Source organism: Artemia franciscana, chromosome 4 (genome assembly GCF_032884065.1).
Source record: "Artemia franciscana chromosome 4, ASM3288406v1, whole genome shotgun sequence".
NCBI lineage: Eukaryota > Metazoa > Arthropoda > Branchiopoda > Anostraca > Artemiidae > Artemia > Artemia franciscana.
Genome location: NC_088866.1, coordinates 2,062,626 through 2,085,292, shown reverse-complemented (window position 1 = coordinate 2,085,292; position 22,667 = coordinate 2,062,626). Strand labels below are relative to the sequence as shown.

General features: G+C 37.4%; 1 protein-coding gene across 4 annotated transcripts in view; it reads left to right on the top strand.

Moving 5' to 3' along the window:
- Positions 1-22,667, top strand: part of LOC136025847 (mitochondrial DNA helicase-like) — a 75,978-nt gene that overhangs the window by 27,521 nt on the left and 25,790 nt on the right. For all 4 annotated transcript variants that reach the window (XM_065701868.1, XM_065701866.1, XM_065701869.1 and 1 more), the window contains exons 5-6: positions 292-436; positions 21,127-21,283. In XM_065701868.1, the coding sequence (XP_065557940.1) occupies positions 292-436; positions 21,127-21,283 (302 nt within the window). The remainder of the gene's footprint in view (positions 1-291; positions 437-21,126; positions 21,284-22,667) is intronic.

Sequence of the window (22,667 nt, the reverse complement as noted above, 5' to 3'; positions counted from 1 at the left end):
TGAAAATTATCCCAAAAACTAGATTTATTTTCGCCATGTCCGGATTTTGTTCACAAAAGACTAATTTGTATTTCTTCTCTTATCAGTTACTCTTCAGTTATTTTCATATTCAGTTTCGCAAACTTTGGAAATTATCCCAGAAACCGGATTTATTTTTTCCCTATCCAGTTTTTGTTCTCAAAACATTGTTTGGAGTTTCTTCTCTTTTCGTTTTCTCTTCAATAAAATTCATACTCAGTTTCAAATACTTTGAAAATTTTCCCAATAACCATATTTACACTGAACTTGTAGGTTTGGATAATCTACCAATTGAGTCACTTCCGTATTTTGAAGAATTTTCCAAATTAGTTCTTTGGTTTGGCGGAGGAGTTCACGAGTGGGAGGCAGCCAGACTCTTTGCAAAGAAACTCAATGAAAAAAAGTGCTTCTTTGTAAGGTTTGTTTTGACTTTTTGTTCCTTCATTTGCATTCTTTGTTAGCTTTATTCTTAGGTCTTGCTTTACATGTTTTGACTTCTCCGTGGAGAAGATAAGAAGAGAGATAGTCATGAATATGCAATAAATATAGTTTAGATTAGATTAAATTGTCATAAAGTTTTGACGGCCAACATGCATAAATGACATTTTTTTTGGGGGGGGGGGAAATGTAATGCTTGCTACTGACTACCATTGTATTCATTGCTAAAAATTGTTATTGTGCAATTTCAATATTCCGTTGTAGTCAAGTGTGACTCCTAATTTTTTTTTATTTCAGTGACATTCATTTTTTGTTTTTTATTATTTTTTTTTGCTTAATTTTCGATCAGACATTTATTTATGAAAGTTTAGAATTATTATGTAGTTTTTTTTATGAAGTTACTCTTTTTCTCTTTTTGTTATCAATACATTCCTTGTCATTTTAATCTTCCACTTTTATGGTACGATTGTGAGTTTAGAATAAAAGAAAAGCAGACATCATTAATAAACATTTTCCTTTTCTATCAAGAAGTTTGTCTATGGCAAAGCATAAGAAGATTTAATCTGTAATTTTTAAAATAAGAAAATATGGTAGCTTAAAAAGGGAGTTTATCTATGTGTAAGATCAATACAAAGTTACAAAGACATTGTAATAGTAGATGGTTCTTTGTTATTATTTGTTATTAGTTGTAATTGTTTATAATTAGTTGTAATTTGTAATTAGTATCTTTAGACCTGATTTAGCTGGTGAACAGCTACACGTCAGGTGCGAACTATAAAACCCAAAAGCCATCCCGAATCGTCACTCAGTTAACGAAATTTGCTGGCTTTTATTATCTGTGTTTCTGAGTTTTTGAGTCTCGTGCTCGAAATAAAGCAATGAAATTGACGTGCCGTGTTTCTTTCTCGTTCAGTAATGAAGCTCCTAATGTTTGTCTGTAGCTCATTTCTGCTCATGCGCCGAAAAATTTCTTTGATCAAAACTGGCTGTAAATCCAGCGTTAACATCATATTAATTCCAGCTATTCCCCTTGGCTAATAAATAATTAATGAACTTGGCTGTTTTTTTTTTTTATTAAGAGGTGGGGTTATAGATTTACTCAAGCATAAAACATTTGCCTGGTATTTGGGTTTAAGACTGGGTTTAACCCATAAAACAGTTGCCTGGTATTTGGGTTTAAGACTGGCATTGTTGGGTTTAACCCATAAAACATAAGCCTGATATTTGGGTATGCCTGATAGCCTGATAAGACTGGCATTGTTATTACAAATATGTTCATAATTGCGTTTGTAGGGCAGGCTTTGATGGCTTGGTCACAGATCCAGCATGGAAATTGAAGGTGCAGCCATTATTAAGGATAGATCTGAAGTCTTTACACAACTGGATAAGGGGCATTGCACAAAAGGAACATTATTAAGATTAGATCTTAAATCTTTGCATAGCTGGATTAAGGTGCATTACACAAAAGGAGTATTATTAAGATTAGATCTTAAATCTTGTGCAACTGGAGTAAGGTGTATTTCACGAAAGGAACATTATCAAGGTTTGATCAGAAAATTTTGCATAGCTGGCTATGAAGTATTTAGGGAAACAATTTCCCTGCTACACGGTGAAAACATGTCCTATTTTATTTAACGATGAATAATTGTCTTTTGTTTATATTTATTTATTTATCTGTAAGTATATTGTCGATAACGGCACTAAGATTTTTCTGAAAATTGGCACACTATCATTTTCCGGTGTGAAAACGCGATCTTTATAGGTTACATCTTTGGAAAAATACGTTTAGGGCCTTAATTTTGGAAAAGAAAACCTTTTTCATGTGAATCTGGAATAGGTATAATAAATGTTGCTGAAGACTGTACTGCATATCAAACAGTTCGTGGTAACGAACTGTAGTAAGGAGCGACCCGGCTCAATAGTAACCAAAACTCTAAAAAATTGAATTTTGATATCAATAGCTACATCAAAAGAATCGCATTTTAATGCTGATTTTAAATATATAAGTTTTATCAAGTTTAGTCTTACCCATCAAAAGTTACGAGCCTGAGAAAATTTGCCTTATTTAGGAAAATAGGGGGAAACACCCCCTAAAAGTCGTAGGATCTTAACGAAAATGACACCATCAGATTCAGCGTACCGGACAACCCTACTGTAGAAGTTTCAAGCTCCTATCTACAAAAATGTGGAATTGTAAACGCTCTTCTTCTCTCTCTGCGTTCTCTTCTTTAGAACATTACGGTAGCGTTGGCCTACAGTATAGGGTTCGACCGGTGGAGGATATCTAGTATCTCTAACTCTCATAAAGTGTAATAAAAATGTTTATTTATACATATAATACAACGTTGAGGACAGAATCCGAATCTCGACTGACTCGGCTCATTTGCAACTCTAACTTATATTTTATAAAACACGGAACATGGTACATGAAACTGACATCCCTAAATAATCAGTTTACTTAGAATTTGAAATATTAATAGTTTAACCAGAATATGAATATTTGACAGAAACACGGAAAATCCCACTTCCGCTTTTCCGCTTCCGCTGTTTACAGAATTTTGTATTTTTTGCCAGAAGACAAATCACGGGTGCGTGTTTATTTGTTTTTTTGTTTTTTTTTCCCAGGGGTCATCGTATCGACCAAGTGGTCCTAGAATGTCGCAAGAGGGCTCATTCTAACGGAAATGAAAAGTTCTAGTGCCCTTTTTATCTGACCAAAAAAATTAGAGGGCATCTAGGCCCCCTCCCACGCTCATTTTTTTCCCAAAGTCAACGGATCAAAATTTTGAGATAGCCATTTTGTTCAGCATTGTCGAAAACCATAATAACTATGTCTTTGGGGATGACTTACTCCCCCACAATCCCTGGGGAGGGGCTGCAAGTTACAAACTTTGACCAGTGTTTACATATAGTAATGGTTATTGGGAAGTGTACAGACGTTTTCAGGGGGATTTTATTTTGTTTGGGAGTGGGGCTGAGGAGAGGGGGCTATGTTGGAGGATCTTTCCTTGGAGGAATCTGTCATGGGGGAAGAAAAATTCAATGAAAAGGGCGCAGGATTCTCTAGCATTACTATAAGAAAACAATGAAAAATAAACATGAAAACTTTTTTTCAAATGAAAGGAAGAAGTAGCATTGAAACTTAAAACGAACAGAGATTATTACGCATATGAGGGGTTCTAAAAATACTTTAGCATAAAGAGCGAGGTATTTAGTAGGAGATAAATATCTTGCTCTTTATGCTAAAGTATTTTTAGTAATTTCAACTATTTATTCTACGGCCTTTCTGATTTAGGGGTCATTCGTAAAGAATTGGGACAAAACTTACGATTGAGTGTAAAGAGCGAGGTATTAACGAGGGTACAAACCCCCTCGTATACATAATAAAAATATTAGGTTATGAAAGTTTGTTACATAAGTTAATTCTTAAGTTACGTATATTTTTTACTAATAAAAACGTTCGTTAAAAATCAAAAGTTCTAGTTGCCTTTTTAAGTAATCGAAAAATTGGAGGGCAACTAGGCCTCCTTCTCCACCCCTTATTTCTCAAAATCGTCTGATCAAAACTAAGAGAAAGCCATTTAGCCAAAAAAAGAATTAATATACAAATTTCATTTTAATAATTTATGTGCGGAGAGCCAAAACCAAACATGCATTAATTCAAAAACGTTCAGAAATTAAATAAAAAAAACTAATTTTTTTAGCTGAAAGTAAGGAGCGACATTAAAACTTAAAACGAACAGAAATTACTCCGTATATGAAATGGGTTGTCCCCTCCGCAATCCCTCGCTCTTTACGCTAAAGTTTGACTCTTTGCCACAATTCTACTTTTTGAAACAATTAAAAGCTTTAGCGTAAAGAGCGAGGGATTGCAGAGGGGACAACCCATTTCATATACGGAGTAATTTCTGTTCGTTTTAAGTTTTAATGTCGCTCCTTACTTTCAGCTAAAAAAATTAGTTTTTTTTTTTAATTTAATTTTAAATAGCACGTTACAGTTTAATTTGATCGTGGATAGTATATAATAATCGGTGAGCTAAAAAAGTTTCTTTGATTGAAATTGATTGTATTCAAGTTTAGTGTCAAAGTACAAATTACTTCTAGTTAATCCTCATGGCTAATAAATCGTTGATGGACTTTAGTTGTTGTTTTTTTTTTTTTTTTTTTTTTTTTTTTACAAAAGGCATGGCTATGGATTGATTTGGGCATAAAACATGTCTGGTATTTGGTCTTCAGACTGGCATCGTAACAATCAAATATGTTCATAGTTGAATGTCATTACAGTTCATACAGTCATTACAGTTCTGAAACCTTTTTTCTGAAATCTTTAGAAAAAATCTTTAGAAGTTTAGTTCTGAAATCTTTGAAAAACTGGCTATAGGAAGGTTTGTCACCCAGTTTAAAAAAAGGTTTGTCACCCAGTTTTAAAAAAATCCCTAGATTTCAGTTATTTTCTGGTTGATTTAGTGGATATTCTTCAATAATCTAGTGATTTATATGCAAATTTAGTGAGTTTTATGGCACTTGGTATTAACCAAGTGACATATAGTAAACGCCAATTCTGTCGGTCTGTCTGTCTGTCGGTCCCGGTTTTGCTACTTTAGGCACTTCCAGGTAAGCTAGGACGATGAAATTTGGCAGGCGTATCAGGGACGGGACCAGCTTAAATTAGAAATAGTTTTTCTAATCGTGTACTCAATTTGACCATCTGGCGGGGGGGGGGGGAGTGGGGGGCCGGTTAATTCGGAAAAAATAGAAAAATGAAGCATTTTTAACTTATGAATGGGTGATGGGATCTTAATGAAATTTGATGTTTGGAATGATATTGTGTCTCAGAGCTCTTATTTTAAATCCCGACCGGATCTGATGACATTGGGGGGAGTTGGAGGGGGGAAACCTAAAATCTTGGAAAACACTTAGAGTGGAGGGATCGGGATGAAACTTGATGGGAAATATAAGCACAAGTCCCAGAAACATGATTGACATAGTCGGAACGGATCCGCTCTCTTTAGGGTAGTTGGGGGGGGGGTAATTCTGAAAAATTAGAAAAAATGAAGTATTTTTAACTTACGAACGGACGATCGGATCTCAATGAAATTTGAATTTTGGAAGGATATCGTGTCTTAGAGCTCTTATTTTAAATCCCGACCGGATCTAGTGACATTGGGGGGGGGGGGAGTTGGGAGGGGGAAACCTAAAACTTGGAAAACATTTAGAGTGGAGGGACCGGGATGAAACTTGGTGGGAAAAATAAACACAAGTGCCAGATACATGATTGACATAAACGGAACGGATCCGCTCTCTTTGGGATAGTTTGGGGGGGGGTATTTCTGAAAAATTAGAAAAAATGAGGTATTTTTAACTTACGAACAGGTGATCGGATCTCAATGAAATGTGATATGTAGAAGGATATCGTGGCTCAGAGCTCTTATTTTAAATCCGACCAGATCTGGTGACATTGGGGGGGGGGGGGGGTTGGAGGGGGAAACCTAAAACTTGAAAAACACTTAGAGTGGAGGGATCGGGATGAAACTTGGTGGAAAAAATAATCACGAGTCCTAGATTCATGATTGACATAACCGGAACGGATCCGCTCTCTTTGGGGTAGTTGGGGGAGGGGTTAATTCTGAAAAATTAGAAAAAATGAGGTATTTTTAACTTACGAACGGGTTATCGGATCTCAACTAAATTTGATATTTAGAAGGATATCGTGTCTCAAAGCTCTTATTTTAAATCCTGACTGGATCTGGTGACGTTGGGGGAAGTTTGGGGTGGGGGAACCTAAAATCATGGAAAACGCTTAGATTGGAGGGATCGTGATTAAACTTGGTGGGAAAAATAAGCAGAAGTCTTACATGCGTGATTTACATAATTGGAACGGATCCGATCTATTGGGGGGGGGGGTTAATTCTGAAAAATAAGAAAAAATGACGTATTTTTAACTTACGAAGGAGTGATCGGATCTTCATGAAATTTCATATTTAGAAGGACCTCGTAACTCAGATCTCTTATTTTAAATCTCAACCGGATCAAGCGTAATTGGGGGGGGGGACCGGAAATCTTAGAAAATATTTAAAGCGGTGAGATCAGGATGAAACTGGATGGGAAGAATAAAAACCTGTCTAAGATATGTGACTGACTTAACCGGACCAGATCTGCTCTCTTTGGTGGAATTGGAGGGGGGGGGGGGTAATTTTGAAAATTGTGGTATTTGTAACTTACGAAAGGGTGACCAGATCTTGATGAAATTTGATATTTAGAAGGAGCCTTTGCTTTAAAGTTCTTATTTTAAATTCTGACCAGATCCTGTGACGTTGGGGGGAGTTGGAGGGGGAAACCGGAATTCTTGGAAAACGTAAAAATTGGGGTATTTTTATCTTACGAATAGATGATCGGATCTTAATGAAATTTGATTTTTAGAAAGAATTCATGTCTCTGAGCTCTTATTTCAAATACTGACCAGATCGTTTGACATTGGGGGGAGTTGGAGGGGGAAATCTTGGAAAAACACTTGGAGTGTAGGAATCGGGATGAAGCTTGGTGAATAGAATAAACAAATGTCCTTGATACGTGATTGACAGAATCGTACTGGGTTCGCTCTCTTTGGGGGAGTTGGGGGGAGGTGTTCGGTGATTTTGCGAGTTTGGTGCTTCTGGACGTGCTAGGACGATGAAAATTGATAGGCGTGTCAGGGAGCTGCACAATTTGACTTGATAAAGTCGTTTTCCCAGATTCGACCATCTGGGGGGCTAAAGGGAGAGGAAAAATTAGAAAAAAATTAGGTATTTATAACTTACGTGTGGGTGATCGGATCTTAATGAATTTTGTTATTTAGTAGGACATCGTGACTCAGAGCTCTTATTTTAAATCCTGACCGGCATTAAGCCTCTTATTTTCCTTTTTAAATCAATCTATTGATTCATAGAATTTTGTTAGAGCTCATACCATATGATCTCTTGGCTCTTAGCTCTTCTCGCCTCGTCACAAGTGCCATATGAGCTCTTAGCTCTTGTTGTTTAGGCAATGTAAAAAATCACTAGAAATAGTGATAAATCACAAGGGGGTGCAACCCTGGCTGTGGAATATATTTCCGTTCTTAGACTTGTGAAGGACAGAAGAGAAGCCCTTGCTACGTGACTTTTGGGTTGAAGAATGCCCAATTCTTTTTTATTTAATATTCCAATATTTTAAACAGAAGGCACAAGACAAAACATGACAATGTAGGTGCCTTAGTGCACCTTTGTTTAAACCCGGTCTACCCGGTTTTAGATGGTGATTACTGAGCTCTGAGTTCTTTTATTTATCAATAAATTTACAACAAAAACAATTGCAGCATAATCTCCCCCATAAGGCTCCATGGCCAGGAAAGAGCAAGGGAGAAAAAATGGCAAGAAAAAATATAAACAAAATCCATAATTCAGTCGTCCACCTTAACAACCCAAAAATCATAAGCTTTCCATGGGAGTAACATATGATTCTACCAACTCATTTAACATTCAACTCAATCCAGAGATATCAATTGCAACTGACTTTAAAACTCATTTTGTACAGTGCAAATCAATTCCATTTTCTGGTCATGATTTAACTGATCGATTTTCTTACCTACGGTGAGGGTGAAAAGTCCTACCTGGGAAAGAGTCAGGTTTTTGGGTTTATCTTTAATGGAGAGCAACTTATTTTTTCTTGTTTAATCACATCCCTATTATTCTCAAACGAAGGATCATATTTATATAATTGAGAATCTATCTATAAAAACATAAATGTGTGATTTCTCTACTGAATACCAGAAGGTTCCCATCTTTGGTCATTTCTGTTTGTCCCTTGTTTGTAGTTGTCAAAGTTTGTTTCTATTTCTGGTGTTTCTTTTTGTTTTTTCTTGATTTTTACTCTGTCTTTTTCTAGACTTTCTACCCAGTTTTTTTTTTCTGATGGGTTATAAATAAAATGATGATGATGATGAAAAAGGACAAAGCTTGAATGGCAGAAAAAAGGAGACGAAAAAAACAACAACATCTACACTAGCACACTAGCAAAACAATGACGACAGTAGTAAACTGCAGCCTAATATGGGGGAAAAAGGAAAGAAATTGACAAATCAAGTATAAATCAAATAAGAACTCCAAACTATGGATAGCTTCTTATTTTCTTTTTATGTGTTTCACACAGGGTTGAAACTGTTGCGTCAATTATGCCTATACTTGTTAATCCGTCTTGAGTTGTCTATCTGAAGTGGTAGGTGGAACCAGAGCTTCCACTTTTTTTTTCTGAAAATCAGTAACAACTCCAAAAAAGTCGGGAGATTATCGGGAGATTTTTTTTTAAGTCGGGAAAAAATCAGGAGGTTTTAAACAGCTGTTTTGTCTCACATACCAGTTGTATTGGTGGTAAAAATGTCAGTAATAGAGAGACAGAACAAAGTAGAATCGAAAATATGTTTTAGAGTCTTATGTCCGGTCTTCACCCCCCGGAATCTGGGCTTTCAGATTATTCTTTGACGTCTTCTTCTTCTTGCATCTCGAATATGAACCGGTCCGAAAGTATATCAAAATCATCCGGAAAAAGGGGCTTTTGAACTTCCAAATTTCTGGAATTTTGAAGTATCGCAGAAGAAATTCAAAAAAAAATATCGGAAAATCTGGGAACCCAGATTCCGGAAGGTGAAGACTTATTATTACTCCAAAATCAGCTATCAAAAAAGATACGACCTCCCCAGTTTCCTCGACGTGTGCAGACCGCATATTACCTTTACTAGAAATTTCTAAACCCGCACGTTTGTCTCGCTTTAAATGTCGCAAGCGTAGTGGGCGGCGCTATGAGTATGGCCCGTTTGCAAAGCAAGGAAAGCATAGTTCTTGACCCTACTCCCTAGTGTTATTTTGCTCTGTTGTGACTTGTGAAGCCGATTTCGCCGACACTCGAAATCGTTATTTTGATATTGGCTAGGCTAGTAGTCGGGAGAATACCGGATATCTATAAGACCCGTAAGAATAGTGTATTCGAATTTGTACTATAGAATCCTTGAACTGGCAACAGGTTAAGAATTGTTTTCAAGTTAAAACATGTTATTTTGGTAATAAAGCAGATTATAGACGCAGAAAAGCCGCCTACCCCCTAGGAGAGGTCAGTAGCCTACTTCTTGGGTTGCCCACGTGCAGGGATGTATAATTGTCCAGTTCCAGTAAACTTGGTACTTACCCTGAAAAAAATCCTGTCACGTAAGGTAAGCCACGTCCTTGTTGTACACAAATTATCGAGTAGAAATGAACTATCTGAGCTGACTGATCAGATCAGATGAAGTTATGAACTGAGAATCAAATCAAATCAACCCTTTTTCGAACAAAACAATGGTCTCTCACGAGACAAGCTGCCGACTAGGTCATTAATTAGGGTCCGCAGTTGACTTCCGCAAATCAAACGCGGCCGGCGGCTTTGAAATCCCCCTTTTACGGGCAACAAAGACATATTTTGCATTCTGCCAGACCATCAAGAAAGATCAGAAACTTCAAGTTGGACAGAGCTCAATTCAACAGAAATCGGGAGATTATCGGGAGGAAATTTCAGTCGGGAGATTTTCCAAAAAGTCGGGAGATCTCCCGATAAATCGGGAGGAGTGGAAGCAGTGTGTGGAACAAATATTTGGCGAAACGGGAAAAGGTGGAGCGGGTTTTTCCTTTGTCTGTTTTAGTGAATACCTTCCAGAGGGGTGTAGGTATAGCGTACAGGATACCAGTCAGCAAGAAAGTGTTGCAGAAACCAGTTAGAGGAAAACGTTCATAACGAAGTTTCCTTAAAACAATTGAAGCCTAGGATACGAGGAAGGTAATTGACAAAACATGTGAGTCATCAAAAGACTGATAGTATGGCGAAGAGCTGTGTAGTTCGAGAGGCTTGGATATGATATACGGTCCTAATAACGAGGATACCTAGGACTATAGCCTATTGTGAGTAATCGTCATGTTAATGAAAGAGATTAACTACCTATTTTCAAAGTTGAATTCTAGGCCCATATTACGGTGTTCATCAGATATGAGGGTAATCTCTCTAAAATATGTAGTTAGCTTGGTTTAACTTTTTATCATTAACAAATAAAGCAAGCGATCTACTTGATGCCATGATAAATAGAAGCAGAGCAGTTCTTAGGATTGGCGGTGACCATGGAAAAATTATTTACCACACCCCCTCCTGACTCAAATATAAATAGAAAAGCTGAATCAAAATGAAAAATTTGATCAAATCGGGCAACCCCCCAGCCGCAACACCTTCCCCAGTCACGGTGCAGCTTCTGAGTCCCCTCCCCTGAATAACTCTGAATACAAGAAACAAGTTATTCCCGTTTTGGGGCTCGAAGCGTAATTGCTACACAGTAGAAGTGACAGCCTCCTACCTGGCTCCCGTATCAACATAAGTTTTGTCTCCTATACTGGAGGAATATTGCTATTGAGTACATATTTCTTAGTTCGCCAATGATTCCAGGGTTGACCCCCTTTTTGGAGCCCGTTGCAAGATAGTGGCATGATTAAGGGAATCGAAAGCGTGCTTTACATAGCGTCCCCCCTGGCACCAATTGAGAACCAGAATCAATCGATGCGTTTAAAGCTGTTGATATAACTTGTATGAACTCGACACTGTGTGGCAGCCAAGATCGGTGGGGAAGGGTGCAGCAGTGTCCGTACAATAAGTAATAATAAATAATAGTTCAAAGAGTAACTTCGTTGAGACAGTAATAGGGCGGAAGGTGGTACGTTGGGAAATGGGTTTACCATTGCTCGAGATGGGAATCAGATCTCCGCTGCAAAAATATGGAGACAATACTCCCTGAACAAGCGCCATCTGCATAAGAAGGGTTAAATGCCTTATCAAATCATAACCACAGTATTTTATCAACACCGTGCAAGTTTTTTTAAGTTTTAGGGGGCAAATGACTTATGTAACAGAAGAACAAGAAGTACTAATTGAATGGGGTTACTTTGTTCCACTTTTCACACACTTTGGTCTGTAAATCAGTGTGTGTGACTGATAAAGGAGTGAAACCTTCGCAGTTCTGTGGCATTATGTATCTGGAAAGTTTTTCACCTTAAAAATAATTTTTGTATTATATTTATCTAATTTTTTTAAAATTTAACATTTGGACCAATCTTACCCCAGAGGGTGGGGTAACTTTGGGCCACCTATAATGGCCCACCTAATTGGGCCAATGATACGATTAGCACGTTTAATTGTAGTATCTTCAGATACTGAAACTAAGATTATCGTGCTTGCCGAATAAAATCCGCCGCCTACTGATTTTTGAATCTTTTTCCAAGACCTATGCCTAATTCAATAGATCTAGCACAGTTTAGCTATCTTTGGTCCAACATTTTTATTTTAAAAAATTATTTTGACTATATACCATATAAAAATGAACAAGGAATACACACTGACATCTTTTCTAAAAATCTTCAAACGAAAACTTCGTACTCATGGTTGAGGAAGTGCCAGGAGCGGGAACTGGGTTGTTCAATACTTTTATCACATCCTTCACCGGATAACTAAGCACATCATCTTTTTCGGGTCACTTCCAAAGCCCCACCCCACACATTGCCATACACTTTATCATTACTGTACCTTCATGTCCTAGCAGATCAACAACAATTCCAGCAAATATTTCCTCTTTGTATAAGAACTGCACGAAAGTACCCTTGTCCAGTGTGATATCACTACTGACTAGCTTTCTGTTTTTCTTTTGAATGTCAGCCTTGTCAAGTTTGAGACCGCTACTGACTAACTTTCTGTTTTTCTTTGGAGGGCCAACCTTGCCAGGCTTGGGATCGGTACTGACTATCTTTCTGTTTTTCTGTAGAGGATCAACCGTGTCGGTGTATACCTCTTCGTCGTCGTCATCTCTAAAGTCCGGGTCACCCGTGGGCATCAAGTCGTCCACACTATAGCTTTTTCCAGGTGGCAAGTTGAGCTTCTTCCGTCAAGGGGCCCTTTCACTTTCCTTGCCCGTCCGAAGTTCTTTCAAATACTCGACTACTGTGTCGTTCAAAACTTCTTGAGGGTTCAGGGGCACAATTGTAGCTCTTCAAAAGCCTGATATCAGATTCTCTGCTCCATTACCTTCATCAAGAGCACCCAAAAGCTCCTTTCAATTCCATTTTCTGGTCAAATCAATTCCATTTTCTGGTCATGATTTAACTGATCGATTTTCTTACCTACGGTGAGGGTGAAAAGTCCTACCTGGGAAAGAGTCAGGTTTATGGGTTTATCTTTAAAGGACAAAGCTTAAATGGCAGAAAAAAGGAGACGAAAAAAACAACAACATCTACACTAGCACACTAGCAAAACAATGACGACAGTAGTAAACTGCAGCCTAATATGGGGGAAAAAGGAAAGAAATTGACAAATCAAGTATAAATCAAATAAGAACTCCAAACTATGGATAGCCTCTTATTTTCTTTTGATGTGTTTCACACAGGGTTGAAACTGTTGCGTCAATTATGCTATACTTGTTAATCCGTCTTGAGAGCAACTTATTTTTTCTTGTTTAATCACATCCCTATTATTCTCAAACGAAGGATCATATTTATATAATTGAGAGTCCGTCTATAAAAACATAAATGTTCGATTTCTCTACTGAATACCAGAAGGTTCCCTCCTTTGGTCATTTCTGTTTGTCCCTTGTTTGTAGTTGTCAAAGTTTGTTTCTATTTCTGGTGTTTCTTTTTGTTTTTTCTTGATTTTTACTCTGTCTTTTTCTAGGCTTTCTACCCAGTTTTTTTTTCTGATGGGTTATAAATAAAATGATGATGATGATGAAAAAGGACAAAGCTTAAATGGCAGAAAAAAGGAGACGAAAAAAACAACAACATCTACACTAGCACACTAGCAAAACAATGACGACAGTAGTAAACTGCAGCCTAATATGGGGGAAAAAGGAAAGAAATTGACAAATCAAGTATAAATCAAATAAGAACTCCAAACTATGGATAGCTTCTTATTTTCTTTTTATGTGTTTCACACAGGGTTGAAACTGTTGCGTCAATTATGCCTATACTTGTTAATCCGTCTTGAGTTGTCTATCTGAAGTGGTAGGTGGAACCAGAGCTTCCACTTTTTTTTTCTGAAAATCAGTAACAACTCCAAAAAAGTCGGGAGATTATCGGGAGATTTTTTTTAAGTCGGGGAAAAAATCAGGAGGTTTTAAACAGCTGTTTTGTCTCACATACCAGTTGTATTGGTGGTAAAAATGTCAGTAATAGAGAGACAGAACAAAGTAGAATCGAAAATATGTTTTAGAGTCTTAAGTCCGGTCTTCACCTCCCGGAATCTGGGCTTCCAGATTATTCTTTGACGTCTTCTTCTTCTTGCATCTCGAATATGAACCGGTCCGAAAGTATATCAAAATCATCCGGAAAAAGGGGCTTTTGAACTTCCAGATTTCTGGAATTTTGAAGTATCGCAGAAGAAATTCAAAAAAAAATCTCGGAAAATCTGGGAACCCAGATTCCGGAAGGTGAAGACTTATTATTACTCCAAAATCAGCTATCAAAAAAGATACGACCTCCCCAGTTTCCTCGACGTGTGCAGACCGCATATTACCTTTACTAGAAATTTCTAAACCCGCACGTTTGTCTCGCTTTAAATGTCGCAAGCGTAGTGGGCGAGGCTATGAGTATGGCCCGTTTGCAAAGCAAGGAAAGCATAGTTCTTGACCCTACTCCCTAGTGTTATTTTGCTCTGTTGTGACTTGTGAAGCCGATTTCACCGACACTCGAAATCGTTATTTTGATATTGGCTAGGCTAGTAGTCTGGCGAATACCGGATATCTATAAGACCCGTAAGAATAGTGTATTCGAATTTGTACTATAGAATCCTTGAACTGGCAACAGGTTAAGAATTGGTTTCAAGTTAAAACATGTTATTTTGGTAAAGAAACAGATCATAGAAGCAGAAAAGCCGCCTACCCCCTAGGACAGGTCAGTAGCCTACTTCTTGGGTTGCCCACGTGCAGGGATGTATAATTGTCCAGTTCCAGTAAACTTGGTACTTACCCTGAAAAAAATCCTGTCACGTAAGGTAAGCCACGTCCTTATTGTACACAAATTATCCAGTAGAAATGAACTATCTGAGCTGACTGATCAGATCAGATGAAGTTATGAACTGAGAATCAAATCAAATCAACCCTTTTTCGAACACAACAATGGTCTCTCACGAGACAAGCTGCCGACTAGGTCATTAATTAGGGTCCGCAGTTGACTTCCGCAAATCAAACGCGGCCGGCGGCTTTGAAATCCCCCTTTTACGGGCAATAAAGATATATTTTGCATTCTGCCAGACAATCAAGAAAGATCAGAAACTTCAAGTTGGACAGAGCTCAATTCAACAGAAATCGGGAGATTATCGGGAGGAAATTTCAGTCGGGAGATTTTCCAAAAAGTCGGGAGATCTCCCGATAAATCGGGAGGAGTGGAAGCAGTGTGTGGAACAAATATTTGGCGAAACGGGAAAAGGTGGAGCGGGTTTTTCCTTTGTCTGTTTTAGTGAATACCTTCCAGAGGGGTGTAGGTATAGCGTACAGGATACCAGTCAGCGCGAAAGTATTGCAGAAACCAGTTAGAGGAAAACGTTCATAACGAAGTTTCCTTAAAACAATTGAAGCCTAGGATACGAGGAAGGTAATTGACAAAACATGTGAGTCATCAAAAGACTGATAGTATGGCGAAGAGCTGTGTAGATCGAGAGGCTTGGATATGATATACGGTCCTAATAACGAGGATACCTTGGACTATAGCCTATTGTGAGTAATCGTCATGTTAATGAAAGAGATTAACTACCTATTTTCAAAGTTGAATTCTAGGCCCATATTACGGTGTTCATCAGATATGAGGGTAATCTCTCTAAAATATGTAGTTAGCTTGGTTTAACTTTTTATCATTAACAAATAAAGCAAGCGATCTACTTGATGCCATGATAAATAGAAGCAGAGCAGTTCTTAGGATTGGCGGTGACCATGGAAAAATTATTTACCACACTCCCTCCTTACTCAAATATAAATAGAAAAGCTGAAACAAAATGAAAAATTTGATCAAATCGGGCAACCCCCCAGCCGCAACACCTTCCCCAGTCACGGTGCAGCTTCTGAGTCCCCTCCCCTGAATAACTCTGAATACAAGAAATAAGTTATTCCCGTTTTGGGGCTCGAAGCGTAATTGCTACACAGTAGAAGTGACAGCCTCCTACCTGGCTCCCGTATCAACATAAGTTTTATCTCCTATACTGGAGGAATATTGCTATTGAGTGCGTATTTCTTAGTTCACTAATGATTCCAGGGTTGACCCCCTTTTTGGAGCCCGTTGCAAGATAGTGGCATGATTAAGGGAATCGAAAGCGTGCTTTACATAGCGTCCCCCCCTGGCACCAATTGAGAACCAGAATCAATCGATGCGTTTAAAGCTGTTGATATAACTTGTATGAACTCGACACTGTGTGGCAGCCAAGATCGGTGGGGAAGGGTGCAGCAGTGTCCGTACAATAAGTAATAATAAATAATAGTTCAAAGAGTAACTTCGTTGAGACAGTAATAGGGCGGAAGGTGGTACGTTGGGAAATGGGTTTACCATTGCTCGAGATGGGAGTCAGATCTCCGCTGCAAAAATATGGAGACAATACTCCCTGAACAAGCGCCATCTGCATAAGAAGGGTTAAATGCTTTATCAAATCATAACCACAGTATTTTATCAACACCGTGCAAGTTTTTTTAAGTTTTAGGGGGCAAACGACTTATGTAACAGAAGAACAAGAAGTACTAATTGAATGGGGTTACTTTGTTCCACTTTTCACACACTTTGGTCTGTAAATCAGTGTGTGTGACTGATAAAGGAGTGAAACCTTCGCAGTTCTGTGGCATTATGTATCTGGAAAGTTTTTCACCTTAAAAATAATTTTTGTATTATATTTATCTAATTTTTTTAAAATTTAACATTTGGACCAATCTTACCCCAGAGGGTGGGGTAACTTTGGGCCACCTATTTTCTATGCCTAATTCAATAGATCTAGCACAGTTTAGCTATCTTTGGTCCAAGATTTTTATTTTAAAAAATTATTTTGACTATATACCATATAAAAATGAACAAGGAATACACACTGACATCTTTTCTAAAAATCTTCAAACGAAAACTTCGTACTCATGGTTGAGGAAGTGCCAGGAGCGGGAACTGGGTTGTTCAATACTTTTATCACATCCTTCACCGGATAACTAAGCACATCATCTTTTTCGGGTCACTTCCAAAGCCCCACCCCACACATTGCCATACACTTTATCATTACTGTACTTTCATGTCCTAGCAGATCAACAACAATTCCAGCAAATATTTCCTCTTTGTATAAGAACTGCACGAAAGTACCCTTGTCCAGTGTGATATCACTACTGACTAGCTTTCTGTTTTTCTTTGGAATGTCAGCCTTGTCAAGTTTGAGACCGCTACTGACTAACTTTCTGTTTTTCTTTGGAGGGCCAACCTTGCCAGGCTTGGGATCGGTACTGACTATCTTTCTGTTTTTCTGTGGAGGATCAACCGTGTCGGTGTATACCTCTTCGTCGTCGTCATCACTAAAGTCCGGGTCACCCGTGGGCATCAAGTCGTCCACACTATAGCTTCTTCCAGGCTGCAAGTTGAGCCTCTTCCGTCAAGGGGCCCTTTCACTTTCCTTGCCCGTCCGAAGTTCTTTCAAATACTCGACTACTGTCTCGTTCAAAACTTCATATGATGTTTGAGACATACAATTTGGTAACCGGTTCAGTACTTCTTGAGGGTTCAGGGGCACAATTGTAGCTCTTCAAAAGCCTGATATCAGATTCTCTGCTCCATTACCTTCATCAAGAGCACCCAAAAGCTCCTTTAACAGCCTTGGACAATCGGCTTTTGGAATGCCTGTGCTTCTGCAGCCTTTTCCTGTTTTGTACCTAAGCAGTATCTTTTGCCACGCTATCTTCATTGGTCAAAAGTAAGCGACATCGAGTGGATGTGTCAAGTGGGTCGAGTTGGGTGGCAGTGAAAAAAAACCGAATGCCGTATTTTTCTCACATTTTCAGAAGAGCCACACTAATATGAGACGACAAGTTGTCGGATATTATGACCTTCTTACCATCTTTTTTCTTCAGTACGGGAAGCAGTAAGTTTTCAAAAAAGTATTCAAAGCACACAACATCAAACCATCCTGACTTTGACCTGTTGTATCGCGCACCCTTTTGGACTATTCTCATTCCACCTGCCATAGACCTTCACTTTTGTATACAACGTATGGTGGGATCACCTTCCCAGCTACATTCCCACACATCATCAATGAAATTGACGTTTTCGACGTATTGATGACTCGCTCAGGATATTTGCTTCCACGTTTCGTTAGAATTATTGGATCCTGGATCATCTATAAGGTTTGTCTCATCGAACTATTAGACATTCTCAGGGTCAACACCCTCAAGCTCTTCTTTGAGATAGTTGAAATACCCACTAATGGTGTCAGGCCCTACCTCGAAAGAAGAAAAATTTAGTCGAGGTCGAAATATTTTCCTTAAAACCAAATTATTCCGTAAGTAAAATTATCAACGGAATCAAGGAATAACACTCAGTGAAATAAAAGACATAATAAAGAGTGAAATTAGGTGTTCATTTTCAATAATCGAAACTATGCTTCAAGCTTAGTTTGTCAGGTGTCAGGTCACTAATGGTGTCAGGCCCTACCTCAGCTCGTTTTCTCTTGATGTTACTGGCTAATCTCTCACTTAAAACCGTATGTCTTTTCAAGAAGCTCCTTACCCATTCCATTCCTGGTAGATTTCCGTCAAACTTTTTGACTGTTCTGCCACACTTATCTAAATAACTTTCCAATAAAAACCGAAGGTCATACCTGTCCAATGAAAAGCCACTCTCTGATAGATAGCACATAGTATGGACAAAGTACTTTTCTTCCTCCTCGTTGAGCACAGTAGGACTACCAATGTCTCTTCGGAGGTGTTTTACCAGTTTATTTATGAGGGTACTTCTGGGGATTCTATACTCTTCAGCAGGAGCTCTTTGTGTTAATTTGCCATTCTTAATGTCTCTCAGTGCGTTCTCAAGAGTCTGGGTTGTATAGTCGGCATAAGTCCTGCTCCCGAGCTCTCTCTTTCTATTTCTTGGGATTGTAGAACTTATTCCCCTAGGAAGAAATAGATATAAGCTGACAAATTCAGAATCATCTGTGGATCAATCTTACCTCACATTACTTGTAAAAAGTGACAATTTTTAGTTTCTTGACCACCAGAGCTGTCATTCTTTGTTGTTTTTAGAGATCTTTTCAGTTCTTTGTAACAATGTCCATGGCAAACAGTATATCTGAAAAATTAATCACTGTCTTACCCAGAAGTGTGAGTTTGGAGGACACTTTGTTAGTGGTAAGAAAAAGTAAAAAATATGTACTCTAAAAAAAAATTACTGAATAAGCAAACTAGCCCTGTAATGTCAGGTGGGTCAGAGATTGCTCACAACTATCACAAAAGTGGAATGAAACAACTATAAACAATTTACCTTGAGCCTAAACGAAGTTATTGACTTATGTATCTTTTTCCGGATTTTGGACCAAAGTTACTTCACTGGACCAAAGTAGCCCCAAAAACTTGCTGCTGATAGTTCCTCGGCACGCTTTCTTTTCTGACTTTCTCTATCAGCAGCAAGTTTTTTGGCATAGACTCTTTGAGCATCTTCATCAGTCATTGTAAACTTAAACATTAATAGATTTCTACGTGAACATATGTCTTATATAACTTGAATGACGTCACCGTCAAAGCAAAAATGACGGCAACTAATTTCATGACTTAATTTCAGAACTTAATTTCTGTGTTGACTGACGTCATGAAATTAGTTGTCGTCATTTTTGTTATGACGATGCTTAGTATATTGTAAAACACATTAATTTGGTTAATAATATACCATTTAAAACACCAAAATGAACATGCTGGAGTAGTCACTCGGTGAGAGAGGGTGTCAGAACGGAGAATGAAGGTCCCAGGTTCAAATCCTGGTTAGGCTAAAAAAGGTAAAAATCTAACAACTAAAAAAAACTGAAAAAACTAAAAAAGGCAAAAACTACAAAAAAAACTAAAAACTAATAAAAAAAAATTAAGAATAAAACTAAAAAAAAATAAAAAAGATAAAAACTAAAAAAAAAGTAAAAAGAAAAAACGAAAAAAAACTAAAAAAGCTAAAAAAAAGGTAAAAACCAATAAAAAACTGAAAAGAAAAAAAGGAATAAAACTAAAAAAATTTTCATCTAAAAAACTAAGAAAAACTAAAAAAGGTAAAAACTAAAAGAACTAAAAAGAAAAAAAAACTAAAAAAAGGAAAAAAACTGAAAAATAAAGGAGAAAAAGAAAACTAAAAAATTTAAATAAAAATAAAAAAACTAAAAAGATAAAAACTTCAAAAAAAACTAAAAAGAAAAAAGAAAAAAAACTAAAAAACCTAAAAAAAGGTCAAAACCAATAAAAAAAACTAAAAGGAAAAAAAGGGAAAAAATTAAAAATTTATTTCATCATATACCAATTCAAAAACGAATGTATACCGGGATGACGACCGGGACACAGGGAATATAAATGACACAACTACAACGGGGACGCCGGGGGCACAGGGGGATATAAATGACGACCGGGACACAGGGACACAAGGAATATAAATGACGCCCGGGACACTCAAAGAGAAATCAGAGACTGGGACACCGGGACACAAATGACGACCGGGACACAGGGAATATAAATGACGACCGGGACACAGGGACATAACTACAAAGGGGACGCCGGGGTGCACAGGGGGATATATAAATGACGATGGCGACTCAGGGAATTGTCGATTAGCAATCACCATCAACAAAGCTCAAGGGCAATCATTAGAATCATGAGGTATAGATCTGAATACGGATTGTTTTCCCATTGACCATTATATGTTGCATGTTCAAGAGTCGGTAAACCTGACAATCTATTTATATGCACAGACAATGGGACAGCAAAGAATGTTGTATATTCGCAAGTTTTACGTAGTTAAAAACATGTATATATATATATATATATATATATATATATATATATATATATATATATATATATATATATATATATATATATATATATATATATATATATATATATATATATATATATATATATCTATATTCACAGGTGGGACATAGGGACACAACTACAATGGCGCGTAACTAATATGGCGCGTAACGACTTACGCGCGCGGGGGGGGGCTTGGGGGGGGGCGCGAAGCGCCCCCACCAACTAGGTGTTGGGGTGGCGCGAAGCGCCACCCCAACAGCTAGTATATATATATATATATATATATATATATATATATATATATATATATATATATATATATATATATATATATATATATATATAGAATTTTTCCATCGAATAGACGTAAAATTTGACTATCGAAATGAAATTCTGACGAAAATTTGTCCGTTGGAAGCAGAAATGAATCTGATTCTCACCCATACCTAGATCTTTTTTCATGATGGTCGTGAAATTCAACATTTCTAATAAATTCTGGTAAAATCCAAATGTTGACAAACATTCAGAATTGCAAAAGGAACTAGTTGAATTTTCGATCATTTTATGTCTTTTATTTTATTTGTCTTTTGTTCCAGGCCAAGTGTGACTTCTCCGGGACCCACTGTGGCAGCAATTGAAGGTCTTGATCTCGTGAAAATACTTAAAACTCACGTTTCTATGTTTCACAACGCAGTTACAACTTTCTCCTCACTCAAAGAAGAAGTTTATGCTGAAATCGTGCAAATAAATGAGGTGAACATGTTTTTATTTTGCTTTTCGGAAAAGTGAGTCCGACCCCCGTCCCTCCTTAATCTAAAAAATTTATCTTTCAGTCAAAGAAAAAAAAAGACATAAAACTAATACCGCTGGTAAGAAGAGATATCATCCGCTAAATAAACATTTGCTCGTGACAAAGTTTGTTGAGTTTGGCGTTTATAAGATAAACCTAAAAAGGATTGACTTTGAATAAAAACTAAAGAAGAGTAACATAGTAACATAAAGTAACATAGTGACATAAAGAAAACTAAACAACGTAACATAGAGCAAGATGGTACAAAATACCAGTTTAGGGAAAGAATTAGAGCTGCGATATTAGTAAATCGCCGAAATTTACTTATTAAAAAGAAAGATTAAACAGTAAGCTTCCAATATCCAAAATGCTACAAAAGTACTTTTCTAAGTGGAAAGTACATACTACACGAATTCCGGCTGGCATTCCGGGCTGATACCAAAATTCTCTGAGGTATTTGTAAACATTTCTCGGAAGCCCCCCTCTTCGTCAATTGCTTTTTCCTTTTTTTTGAAAACCTATTTAAAAAATAGTGAAAATTATGAAGCGACATTCTTACGCAAACTCCGGCTTGTATTCCTGACTAAAATATTAGTAAATCGCCGACCCTTATGATGACCAGAAACATATAATATACGTATTTAAATAAAACAACGTGTTAAGACCGATTAAAAAAAAAAAAAAAAAAAAAAGAGCTCACAGACCTCGCTCCTACTGCAAAGAGATGATTCACTCTTAGATCATTATTAAATTAAAACAAAACAGCTTTTTTCAGCTGAAAGTAAGGGGCAACATTAAAGATCAAGATGAAGAGATATTATATTCCGTATATCAGGGGAGCGCCCCTTCCCTAACTCATAGGTCTATGCTCTAAATTCTTAAAGTTCTTTATAAATACATATTGAAATTTAACGGTTCTTGTGTTTCATGAGCCGTTCTTAAGGAATCGGTATAAAAAGTCAAATCTAGCGTAAAGAGAGAGGGTTTAGGAAGGGGCAGTACCCTCATATATGGAATGAATTTTTGTTCGTTTCAACTGCTAATGTTGTTCCTTTTTTCAGTTGAACTTTTTTTTTATTTTTTTATTACCTGACCGTTTTTCAAATCATGCCAGGAAATCCTTTTTCCCCTGGAAAATTTCCTTAGGAAACATCCCTTTCCATGAAAAATTCTCTCCCTAGAGAATCCCTCCTGCAGAAAATCCCCCCCCCCCAAAAAAAATTCAGTATGTTTTCAAATAACAAATACTATATGTGAACAATAGGTAAGTCGCGTAACTTAAAGCCCTTTCTGCAGGGACTAATAGGGTGGTGTCATCCCCAAGGCATAGCTATTAGACCTTTCAAT